This window comes from Corvus brachyrhynchos, unplaced genomic scaffold (assembly GCF_000691975.1).
Source record: "Corvus brachyrhynchos isolate BGI_N302 unplaced genomic scaffold, ASM69197v1 scaffold101, whole genome shotgun sequence".
NCBI classification, from domain to species: Eukaryota; Metazoa; Chordata; class Aves; order Passeriformes; family Corvidae; genus Corvus; species Corvus brachyrhynchos.
In genome coordinates, this window is record NW_008237239.1 from 9,013,719 (window position 1) to 9,025,364 (window position 11,646).

Below are 11,646 nucleotides of genomic sequence, written 5' to 3' on the forward strand. Positions count from 1 at the left end.
CTACACTATGCTTAATGTACCTAAAGAAATACTGCCTTACATACATTCCTTTTTCCTTTCTCTGCCCTTTCCCTGTCTAGTTGCCTTTAGTGCTGTAACAGTTGTAGTCTACAGCATAAACAATAACTGCATATGAAGTAAAAGGAATACTGTGAAAGGGGGAGTGCTCTCGTACAGCCAGGTTGTTTAATAAGGAGCTATGCATTCTCACAACCTCTACTTAAGTAGGTCTTTACATACCAAGTTAAGCCTTCATTTTACATATTTACAGCTTTTCTCCAGAGGAGATAAAAGAATCTCATGCTTAAAGTTACATGTGGTCTTTGCCAATTAAATTTAAGATATCTCATTAGTGATTTAATATCATTGTTATGTTTCTTAAGGTATTGTTTGCTAATGGTAAGTCCTGCATTTGTGATTGTGTATTCATTCCATTATCAACACTGACCAAACTTAGAAATAGTTGTCTTACTAAAAAGGGAGCTTGTACAAAGTCTTGAGCCAACAGAAGTTCCATGATTGAAGGTGCATTTACCTTTTATTGTGCCATAATATATCCATGTAGAAATGCTTTTTTTCTTCCTTGAACTGTATTTATTGCCACACTTCTCAAACTGATCCCATTGTATTTTTATAAATAAATATTTTTTTCTTAAAGGTATGTAGACAATCTTGTCTCATTTGTTATGCTATCTGTCTTAAAGATTAGATGTCACAAGAATTATTCCCAAATAAGCATCACCTTTGCCTGTGTTAAGGGTAATGTAGAACTCTGGTCTGTTGCAGTTCAGGTTCATTCTTTTCCATGGGATTTAATCTAACAATTTTGTAAAAACCTCTCAGGAATGAGTGACTGACTTAAGAGGGGAGGAATGTACGTCCTTCACAGCCAGGTTCACTTTCCTTCTTCATGACTCTGAGGTTATGACCGGAGATCCTTAGCTGTTCACTAAATCCCTGCTGTTTTCTCAAGGCAAAAAAGGATCACACATGTTTATTGCTGCCTCTGCTTCAGCCTGTTGCCTTTATACCATCACTCGGAGAACTCAAAACACCCTTGCTTTAGATTATGTAGAGAGACACCCAATCTTTGTGCCTGCCGGTCTGCAATCCCAGTTACTGATAGTAGAGCTTTATTCCTAAATGGAGGATGCTTTCTTCCTCACCATGGAGTGCAGAGAGGCTATACTAATTTACCTGCACTGTTTTTAAAAGGAGAGAAAAAAGAGCATGTATCAATGGGGGGGCAATGTTGCAGTTTCTGACTTCTGTAAAATAATTCAAGGTTGTCTTAAAAGTGTTCACTGCAGTTTAAACATACTACATTCACATGTGAAATGTTTTATATTTGCACGTTCTGGGTTTATGAAGGATCTTCCCTTCCAGACTGGAAATTGTTTGTGTGTGCTACATTAGTTTCTATCATCTTTGAATGTGATGTGGTGATCTGACTTTCAGCTGACCTATTTGTTGTGTAAGTCTTAAGCTTATTTATTTCACAGAATTTAAATTAGAAAGGCTCTGTAGAGGTCACTGGTCCAAGCCCTGCAGCTGAGGCAAGAGAATTATTAGCAACACATCTGTTAAGACCTGCTTTTCCTGAGTGACACTATTTCTCCCCCTTCAAAATAATAGTATTTAACTATTTAGAACTGTTGTATTGAATGCTGAAAAGCAGTTCTAAAATCAATAGCAAAAGCTTTGTTGTTTTTATAGTTTGGGTGAAAGCAATCTCTTTTCTGAAGCCTGACCATGCCCTCCTTCCTACTCCTTCTGAATCCAAAACTTAGGCTTTAAACTACTTGCTCACCCTTATTATGTACTTGAACAGAAGAAACAACACACAAACTGTTGTCAGTATGCATGTTTTCTTTCATCCACAGAGGTATCCAGTGGAATCATAACTGAATTGAGAGTTTGAAGTAGACACCAAGCAAGACCAAAATCAAGCTGCCTTGCTTAAAACCATAGGCTGCAATAATTAGCCATTTTCTGGTAAACAGACACCAGTAGTCCCTATCTCCTATTTTTAAGGAATATAGTTATAAAAGTACCTTTCATTCTGCTGAATCTAATCTTCCATAGCTGCAGGAAAAACAAGTCCACACTTACTGGGCTGCATTGCAGGGCAGACCTCAAATTATTGGAAGTGGCTTAGCCCACCCTCAGAACCAGCAGGAACCGTATTCCCAAGAGCTGTGCCTACATACAGCCTCCTTTGCAGCTGCCTGACTACAGTACTCTGCAGGAAAAGGTAGCGCTGAGAAACAAGCATTAAGTAGCATCAGCTTCTGTAGGCGTGCCTTATCCCTCTGAGTCAGGTGAGGAACTCCTGCCACACAGGAATACTGCAGCTGGAGGTTGTTGACACAATTGCTAGTGCAATGTATGTAAGACTGGGAGGTCTTGAGTTGTAACTGAAAGCTATAATGCTATGCTTTCTGTACAAATTTAATGAAAAGCTATGTGTTTGGAAGTCTTCTATAAAAATACACACAGTTCTCAAAACTTATTTTATAATGTAATTTCTGGACTAGTGACAATAGAGTATTCCTTAAACAGAATACACTCAAATACAGCTTAACCAGCATTTTTCAGTACCTCCCTTCTTTGAAAGTTAACCCAGAATTTGTAGGAAGTGTCTGTAAGAGTCCTTTCTCCACTCTGGAGCTGCAGTGAAGGCAAATGACACTGCATCATAATTGCAATGAGCAGAACCATAGAGTTGTTGAGATTGGAAGGAACCTCTGAAGGTCATCTAGGGATTAGATAAAAATTTCCTTCCCTTTTTTCCACCAAAGTTCCCGAGTCAAAGGCCAAAACATGCAGTGTGAGTATCAAATACAAACAGGAAAAAAAATCCCGAATGTGTAATAAGAACTGGGGGGGTTTTTAACTTCAAAGCAAACCTCTTATGCTTTGTAAATTGGTAAATACTGTGTTTACATTGTGAAGACACTTCTGCTCTGAAGCAATCTTGGCAAACCCATGGCAGAGGAAAAGTTTTGCCCCTTTGTAAGTACTGTATCTGCACACTTCCTCAGGGTTAGAGAGCTATTGCTTATTCAGGACTTTTCAGAAGTTCCCAAAGCATCCACAAGCCGAGCACCAACAGTATCCAAGGGTACAGATTTAGCTAAGGAGAGGCGGGGGGGCACAGCCAGTACATTATCAGCTTCACCTGCCAGGCAGAAAGTAATTAATCTGTTTCTTTCCCTTTTTCATCGTTTATCCTATATTCCACAACTTCTTGAAGTGGCTCATATTAAAGTACCAGTACATTATCAGCTTCACCTGCCAGGCAGAAAGTAATTAATCTGTTTCTTTCCCTTTTTCATCGTTTATCCTATATTCCACAACTTCTTGAAGTGGCTCATATTAAAGTAGACTGAAGTTAATTAAATGATGGATAAAAAGCAAGTATTTCTTAGCATTCCGTAGCAGATTACTAGTCTCCTTTCAACAGCAGGAGACCAGAAACAGTATTTAAATGAAACAGATTTCTTATTCAGGCCATCAATGAGCTTTTCTGTACGTCATTTCCAAGCTGTGACTAATCAAGGGTTTATCAATATATTCATTAAGACAGTTCTGAGTCACTTACCCTCAGTGATGTCTCACTTCCTGTATAGATAATTTACTGAAATCCCTGGTTGGCATCATTTTCCCACCTCAAACCTCTCCTGTTTTTAAATTTTAAACAAAATTTAAAGGAGCGTTTGAACAAAGAGAATAAAATGTGCCACCAAGTAAAATCTAAAACTACTCCATACGCAGAACAAGGTGGAGTCCCCAAAGCGTATTACAATCAGGATCCAGGTACAAAGTTTAAACAAGCTTTAAAACTGCTCACAAGAAAATGCTGGCAGACTGTTACCAAGTTAGTTTTTTTAAAAGTGTCTGCACTTATGTTCCTCTTCTGCCTAGAGCCCTGACAGTCGCTACATTCCTCCATGGTGTATTTCACACCCATGTTACAGGTAACATTTCTATATAGTATTATTTATAACATCCTTTTATCTCATGTCTGTCCTGTTCTTCTATCTCTGTCATCTGCTACTTTGTCAAGCTCTAAATCCAGATACAAATTCTTCTGCTTCATCTTTTTAATTGCAGAGGGAAGGAAGGAAGGACTGTTCCTCATCTGCCTTTTGGAGAGGACCTGGACAGTTTATGATACGAACTTGTAAAAACTACTCCCAAAAGAGTATAATTAAAAGAAAGACAGCTACCTCATAACCGCTAATTATCTTGACTACAGAGAATTTCTATCAAGGGTAATTTCCATCAGTGAGCTCAGTCTGTTCCTTAATTGGCTGTTCAGATATGCAGAATAAATCAGGACACAGTCATCTCAGAGTACCTCCTCTAAAAATGTTTCTGTATTTACTGATCTAGGGATGACTGACACAGCATACCCAGAGAAGCCTGAAAAAATCATGTTAGCAGACACACCGAAAGAACAGCTCCATAACCTTTTTGACTTACTAGTTTTAGTCTGACAACATAGAAATTACAAAGAGTGAGTTTATTAACAACTTTCAGACCATCATAACAAGTGTAGTAATAAAAATCAGATGTGATGACACACAAAATATTTTACTCATACAAACAGATTGTGTGTCATTTTACCAGTGCAGAAGATACAACAGATTTAGAGAACTAATACTTTGTCTTGGGGTATTGGTAACCTTTACTTCTATGACCATTTTTGCTACTGCTGCTCTACTTCCACACTTCCTGGTGTACACCACATTCAAGTCTACAAAGAGAGAAAAACAGAGTCAAATAATGTGTAGCACTCATTCTGTTTCTGCATTTAAATGTCATAAGAGTAAACTGGGAAAACAATCAAGGTTCTTTTGTATCTCAAATTCACAATCTTGCAGGGAATAATACCCACCCAGCTTCTGGTTTCTGTTCTTGGCAAAAAATTACTGAAGAATGCAATAACAGACCCAAAAATGAAAAAATTTCGTATAACTATCCCTCACTGTAGTAATAAACTGGAGGAGTGCTCTGCCTGTAGCAGAATGCCCACAGGATTGGGTGAGAGCTTGCTAGAGCCTGGTACCTTTTGAAAGCAGATCAAGAAAAATCACTGACATCTGTTACACTTGTGTAAGTAGCTGAGACAGCAGAGGACGTGGAGTAGTGTCCAGCAAGTGTGGGTGCCAGAGGAGCTGTTCCTGCAGAATCTTCCTCTAGCAGGCCTAGCTTGGCCCCCACAATGCTTGGGGAAAATCAGTCCTTATTCTGAACTTGCTGGGACAGCTTCTCAGGTTGGGCAATTTGCAGTATTTTTTCAGATGTCAGTGAGTGAGTATTGACCCTGAGGACTTTCTCAAGCCTGGGTGTGGGGAAACACTCCCTTCTGGCACCTCAGGTTTGTTACCCCATCATAAAACAGAGTAAATAAATGTATATACTGATAAGAAAGGGGAGGGGAGGGGAAGGGAGGGAGAGGAGAGGGAGAGGAGAGGAGAGGCTGGGGGAAGAGGAAAGGCTTCTAAACTCTGATCTTAGAGGTCTGGAACTTCAGCAGGTCTGGCATGAAATTAAGCAGCCTACCACTCTTCTGACTGCTACAGCAGGCATGTGAAAGACTATCTGAATAGCATTTATCCTCCACCCCCTTGCCACAGGCCAAACTTTCTCTTCCTCTGCTGGGCAAAATGTGGAATGTGAAGAAAGAAGAAATATTTGACCTATCCATTTTGCAATAGCAGAGGGTTTCCTGAGGAGGGAAAGCAATAGAAGAAAAAAATAGGATACTGGGTACAGCATACTGGTTGCTGTGAGATGTCAGGAGATACTTGATAACCTCCATCCCTTCTTCTTGGAACATAAAGGCAAACACATTAGCTGGCAGATAAATACATATCCCATGCTTCTGTCTCACCATAGGTTGGAGCTCTGTCCCATCTTCATTATCCTGGAATGGTGTTGTGCTTCTGTGGTTTTGCCCTTCTGTTAACTTGTTACTCTGACTCACAAAGGTCTACAAGCAAAAACTAGGGTAAGATCGTTTGTGAAAGGAAACAATTATGCAAATAAAAATACCTGGTAGAGGAAGATAATTAGCCCAGGGCTAAGAAACTGTGCTGGTTCCTGGCTGGATGACACTGAGTGATACCGGGAGGGACTGCAGAGGCAACAGAAGTGATGAATGCAACTGAGAGGGATGAATCAAGAATTTCTGTTATATCTCCTACTGCAGGAATGAGGACTCCAGCTGTATGAAATCCCTCCCATGTCTCTCTGCCCACTGCTGCATATTGTCCTGAGGGCCACAAAGCCTCCCTTCTACCCCCAGGGATGTTTGTAACCTTATTGTAACACAGACGAGTCAAATGCCTTCATGTGTTGGGAAACTCCAAATTCTTGTCTGTGTGAGCAAACTTACTCTTGATCTTACAATGAGGAGGAGTTTGGATGTGCTGCCCATGGTTTTTCCATACAAGGGTACAGAACCTGTCCTGCTTGGAAGACTCCTTGTCCCTGTGGGAAATCCTCTCTTCACCCACAGCTCTAGGGCATGGCTAATTACATAGAATTAAGACCAGAGTTAAAGAGAAACTACCACAAAGTTTGGAAGTGGAGAAGGAAAGCCTCTGCTTCATGAAGGAAAATTGGCTTAAGAAGTATTTTAGCATTTGGCAAAACAGAGAGGGAAGAACAGAGGTCAAGGCTTCAGAGCTTTCCATTCGGTTTCATATTCCTATCCAGGCAATGTGCTTAAGTACTATTCTGAACCAAAGCCAAAGAATATGTATCTGCTTTCTTTTGTACAAAGGGTTAAGCCTATCTTTAGGCTGCCTTTTCATTGTTTTATTGTTTGTTGTTGTTCTCAACAAAATTCTATGAATATTACAGAAGCTCTAACAGCAGCATTAAAAAAATAAATAAAAACCAGAACCCAAAACCAGTTCTTCTGACATTGTCCTGAAGAAATCCATCCAGAACATTTGTGTCATATGAGCTACTCTGGCTGCTGGGTATTTGTCTTCATGGATCACTAGGCTTTTCTCTGTTGCATGGTTTGTGAAGAAACAGACAGAATTGTCAAAACTAGCACAAAAGGAAACTAATATCTGCATCTTCAGATATTCTCTTGTTTAGAAAGGGATGGCACATATATATTCAAATGCTTTAGTTACAGCACTACATCACTATTAGCTAAGTACTGAAGGTAATATAATACAGTAATTACAAGGGTAAAGACACAGAACAACCTGTCCAGAGGCAGAAGAGTTTAATCAAGAGATAGAAGACAGTGTTTTGGCAAAAGAATCTGTAAAGGTATGAAGCAGAGCAACTCAGATATGCATGAAGTTTGTTCAGAACTACAGCATCTGTAGTAGGATGTAGGATGTGGAATAGATCCCTGAGCTGCTACTTGTTGTTTATTTTTTCTCATCACTGTACAGTGAGTCACAAGAAATATAATCATTAATCTTAGGGCACCTCCATGGATCAATTTCTGCACCTGGCTCATCTATTTATTTATATTTTTAAATTACCAACAATATATCTAATTTGGCCTAGTCAGCCATTACTTACAGAATATGACCTAAAAGAAGGCAACAGGTTGTAGCTAGCACACGGGAGTCAGAGGGAGCCATTTACTTCTGTTTATAAATTCATGTACTTGTATTCCTGAGTCCATCCTGTTCTAAGGTGTTGGAAAGGAAATAGCATGGGTTGTGGGTTCAGGGGTTGGGGTTGGGGAAAGAAAAAGTTCTTAAAAGCTTAGAATGTCTCAAATATCTTTGCTGTAATCAGTGGGGTTTACCAGCAGCTCCTGATCCACAAAGTATGGCTTCTCTGCAGTTCCGTCATTTGTTTCCATATCAATAGCAAAGCAAAGGAACATGGCATCTGCTGTGACTTCAAACACAGACAAAAAGCTATGGGACATCACGTAGGCAAAAAATCCAACCAGCAACAAAGGAACTACCCAAGCTTGCAACTCCCGGTGGTAGTTAAATGCCATCAATCCTCCAAAAAAAGTAAAGCATACAACAAACACCTGTAAAGGGCAGCAAGAGACCAGTGCAGCCTCATTAATCATATAGAAATGTTTCTCATAAAAAAAACAATCCGCCCAAACCCTGAGGCAAATACATCACAGCCAGTATTTAAAGAGCTCATCTCATCTGGGAGATAGCTAGGCAGTTTCCAGCATCACACAGTTGTGACACTTTGTGTTCAATTCCATGTGTAAATTCCATAGGGCAGAGGAAACCATTTGCCATGTATTTACCAAAGACTTGTTGCAATTGGAACTGCCAGAGTGGCACCAAGGATGCTGCTATAATACAACTAAATAACACTGCAAAGTTAAATGCCTTAAATATTCTTCTCTCCCAAACTTACTTTGTAGCATTAACAACACTGAACGAAGTGTTGTTAACAAAGATAAACTTTATGTACTTTAGGTAAATGAAAGACAATCAAACCTGATTTTTCACTTCATTTTTATAGAACAGTTATCTTATTTACTCTTACCTTTCCTAAAAACAGGAGAAAATCTCCTAAACAACTAATGGATGCAAGTTTAGCAGAGTTCCTTGCCAAAATACAGACAGCATCCTTTGCTGATGTACAAAAATTTGTCCCATTTATGGCTGTAGTTGTGTATGCATGCTGAAATGACATAAAATAATAATGCAGTGAGAGTGGAAAGACTCATAATCTAGATTTTACTTCAGCAAAATGCAAAGCCTTAAACTCTATTTGGAAATACTGACTTTATGAATATAAAGAGCTATTTTGCACAGTATGGCAATTTTATTTCAAATTATTATAATAACTATACTTCTAAATTCAAAGACTTTTTCTACATTATTTTTACCATTGGCAAATGTTACAGTAATGACTAAATAAATTTCTGAAGCCACATTTATCCAATTTATTTTGAAACACCGAAGTTCTCTACCCCAATTTTTGTGAATGAATTTGACACAATTACCAGAAAACACTTGGAGTCACACTCTCCAAACTTACTGGGTATCTATCTCCAACACTGCTGGCAAACTATGTAAGTGGAACAATGAAGTTATGTATTTAGTGGGTCATTAAAAGTTGATGATTAAAAAAAGTTTACACATGACTCTTTCAAACACTTTAGATACTAGTGAAATTCAAGCTTGTGGTCATAGCCATAAAATAAACCTTTTCATGAAGGATCCTGGAGTAGACCAGTGACTGTAAGGTCACATGCCCCACCCCACTCCGAACAACAGATAATGTATTGAGAATTTTACATTATATATATACATTACATTATATAGATATATACTATACCCCTTTGTGGAAACTTGCCTGGACAGGTGGGGAGGATAGAATATTTACCTTCATGGATTTGATTATTTTTGAACTTATGCATAAACTGACATATATGTCCCATTTATGGAACTCAACAAGGTTTTGAAACTATGTCCAAAATAGCAGCTAAGAAAAGCAGCACTTACAACACCTGAAACATTTCTGGGCTTTGCCAGCAATTCTTATGAGCAGTTTCCCTTTACTCAAAATACTAGAAGGCAGATTATGCCACAAAAACTTTAGTCACATCTGGTATGGTCAGTAAGAACCACAGTGTGCAAGGGATTACTGTTCTGAAGGAATTTATAAACCCAGACATGTACGTGGTGCTTACATTTCTTTCTGCTTCACCTGGAAGTGAAAAAAACCAGCCCATAAGGGGTTTGCTGAAAGTGAATTATACTGGCCTACTGAAGGCACTTCCTGTTCAAAAATCTGTTTTTTCTTACTTAAAATTCAAAATATAAAATAATTTCAGATATCTGAAGCGAAGAAAATTTATTTCTGGAGAGTCCAGTTTACCCCTGAGCAACTTGTATAGTGTACTGCAGTGCAGCAAAGCAAGAAAGCAAGAAAGCAAGAAAAAAGATTGATTAAATGCAATCAAAGACTTTTTGTCTCTTTATTGTGGATATTGTTTATATGAAAAAGAGTTATTTTTCCTCTGATAGTAAAGAAAAAAACCCAGTTTCTGTAAATATTGTACTTACATATTAGCAAATACATCCATAGATGGAAAGAGTATAAATAAAGACCATGGATTTATTGCCTACTCTATGAAAAATCAGAGACTCCAATGAACTCTACAGAAACTCAAAGAGTATCTGCATAAAAATATGTTTAAACAAGCAAGTTCACTTCATTTCTAAACAGGAAAAAATGCTTTCAGTGCTAACTTTCATTTATTCCGATGCTGTTCCCTCCCCAGCAGGATGCCGTTACACCGGAACACCCCAGGATGCAGCAGCAGTGGAGCTGCCAGTGCCAGCCCTGCTGGCCGAGGACACAGGCAAAGGGTAGATGGCCTCACATCTTGCTCCCTCTTCCATCTGTAGCAGTCACTGAGTATTTCAGACATGGACAGACTTCTCTTTATAACGTGCTGTGAGTTAAGTCTGTTTCATCATTCCCATTAAACAGAGAGGGAACAGAGACACAAAGTGGAAAAGTGTTTTCTAAGTTTGTTTTTGTCCCTTAAGAACTAAATTCACAGAGTAGATCCTGACCTGGTGAGGTCAGTATAAATTTTGCCAATAAATTAAACAGAGATTTGGTATTCATTATAAATTGAAAAAAATGTGTTTTAAAAATTAAAAAGAATGTTGGAAATGCACATGCGCTTGTACAAACATTGTTTCCAAACTTAAAATAAATACCCATTTGTTTGCATTCTTGAAGTAGCCACTTTGGTATTCAAAGAATGCACAATGAAAAGAATTTCTAATATTTATTAACTAGAACAGTTATCTTGGAAAGACTGAAAATAACGCTGGAGACAGTACACACTACCTGCACAAGGATTTGTTGTGTTACAAACCAGCTGATAAAAAATGGCATTTATAGCAGTTATAACTTAAATCATGTAAGCATTACCTAATACTCAAGAAACAAAGGCAGCCAGGTAATAATCTAATGTTATAGAAGGAACAAGAGAGAGACAGAAATTAATGAACTGCTGAAGGCTACAAAACTAGTCAGACGTATGTAAAGCAGGAATATTACCAGCAGAATTGGAAGACTTAGCCAAGTGATCTCTACCTTTTAGCAAAAAATACATGTCTGTATTTTTAGCAAAAAATACATATTTAGCAAAAAATACATGAAATATTTGGAGGGTCTCTTGTTCAGCCTAGAATCTTTTTCCATACACTTGCCTAACAAGTCTCAAGTTTCTCATACAGACCCCATGCCCTGATCCCATCCAGCCACATAGAAATCTACATGTTGTCACTGACAAAACACATCAAACATTTAAGGTAACATGTTTCCATGAAACTCAGCATTGCACTGAAATGAGCTCAAGTGATTTCTCATCCTTACTCATCAAGGAACACCTAACACACACAAGCTGTTACCTATATTTGCAAATCATTTGGACTTTGGACTAAAAAGGTTAGATATCCCGTTAAGTTGGAAATTGCAGGATATGTGCAATAATCCAAAGCCTTTCAAATTAAAGATAGTTGTGAAGGCTAAGGTGGTAGACCACGGTCAGTTAAGAACCTGCTAACATTTAGACACAGGTTATTTAAATATGTTTTTCTACAGAATACATTCTTTTTCCATGCACAAAAGCTTTAGTGGACTTGAACATAT

At 38.3% G+C, this 11,646-nt stretch overlaps 2 protein-coding genes across 6 annotated transcripts in view; one reads left to right on the forward strand and one right to left on the reverse strand.

Annotated features, from left to right (window-relative positions):
* The window catches only part of CNN3 (calponin 3), a 21,232-nt gene extending 20,571 nt beyond the window's left edge, over nucleotides 1-661 (forward strand). The window contains exon 7 of the mRNA XM_017729868.1: nucleotides 1-661. This exon is cut by the window's left edge and continues 433 nt beyond it. The gene's annotated coding sequence lies outside the window, so the exon portion shown is untranslated.
* A 3,846-nt stretch (nucleotides 662-4,507) lies between these two features.
* SLC44A3 (solute carrier family 44 member 3) overlaps nucleotides 4,508-11,646 on the reverse strand; it is a 40,702-nt gene continuing 33,563 nt past the window's right edge. For 2 of the 5 annotated variants that reach the window (XM_017729862.1, XM_017729864.1), the window contains exons 13-16: nucleotides 8,512-8,649; nucleotides 7,796-8,032; nucleotides 5,903-6,001; nucleotides 4,508-4,762 (exon numbers count right to left, since the gene is read on the reverse strand). In XM_017729862.1, the coding sequence (XP_017585351.1) occupies nucleotides 4,757-4,762; nucleotides 5,903-6,001; nucleotides 7,796-8,032; nucleotides 8,512-8,649 (480 nt within the window). In that variant the 3' untranslated portion in view covers nucleotides 4,508-4,756. The remainder of the gene's footprint in view (nucleotides 4,763-5,902; nucleotides 6,002-7,795; nucleotides 8,033-8,511; nucleotides 8,650-11,646) is intronic. The other 3 variants (XM_017729863.1, XM_017729865.1, XM_017729867.1) reach the window with 3 other exon arrangements.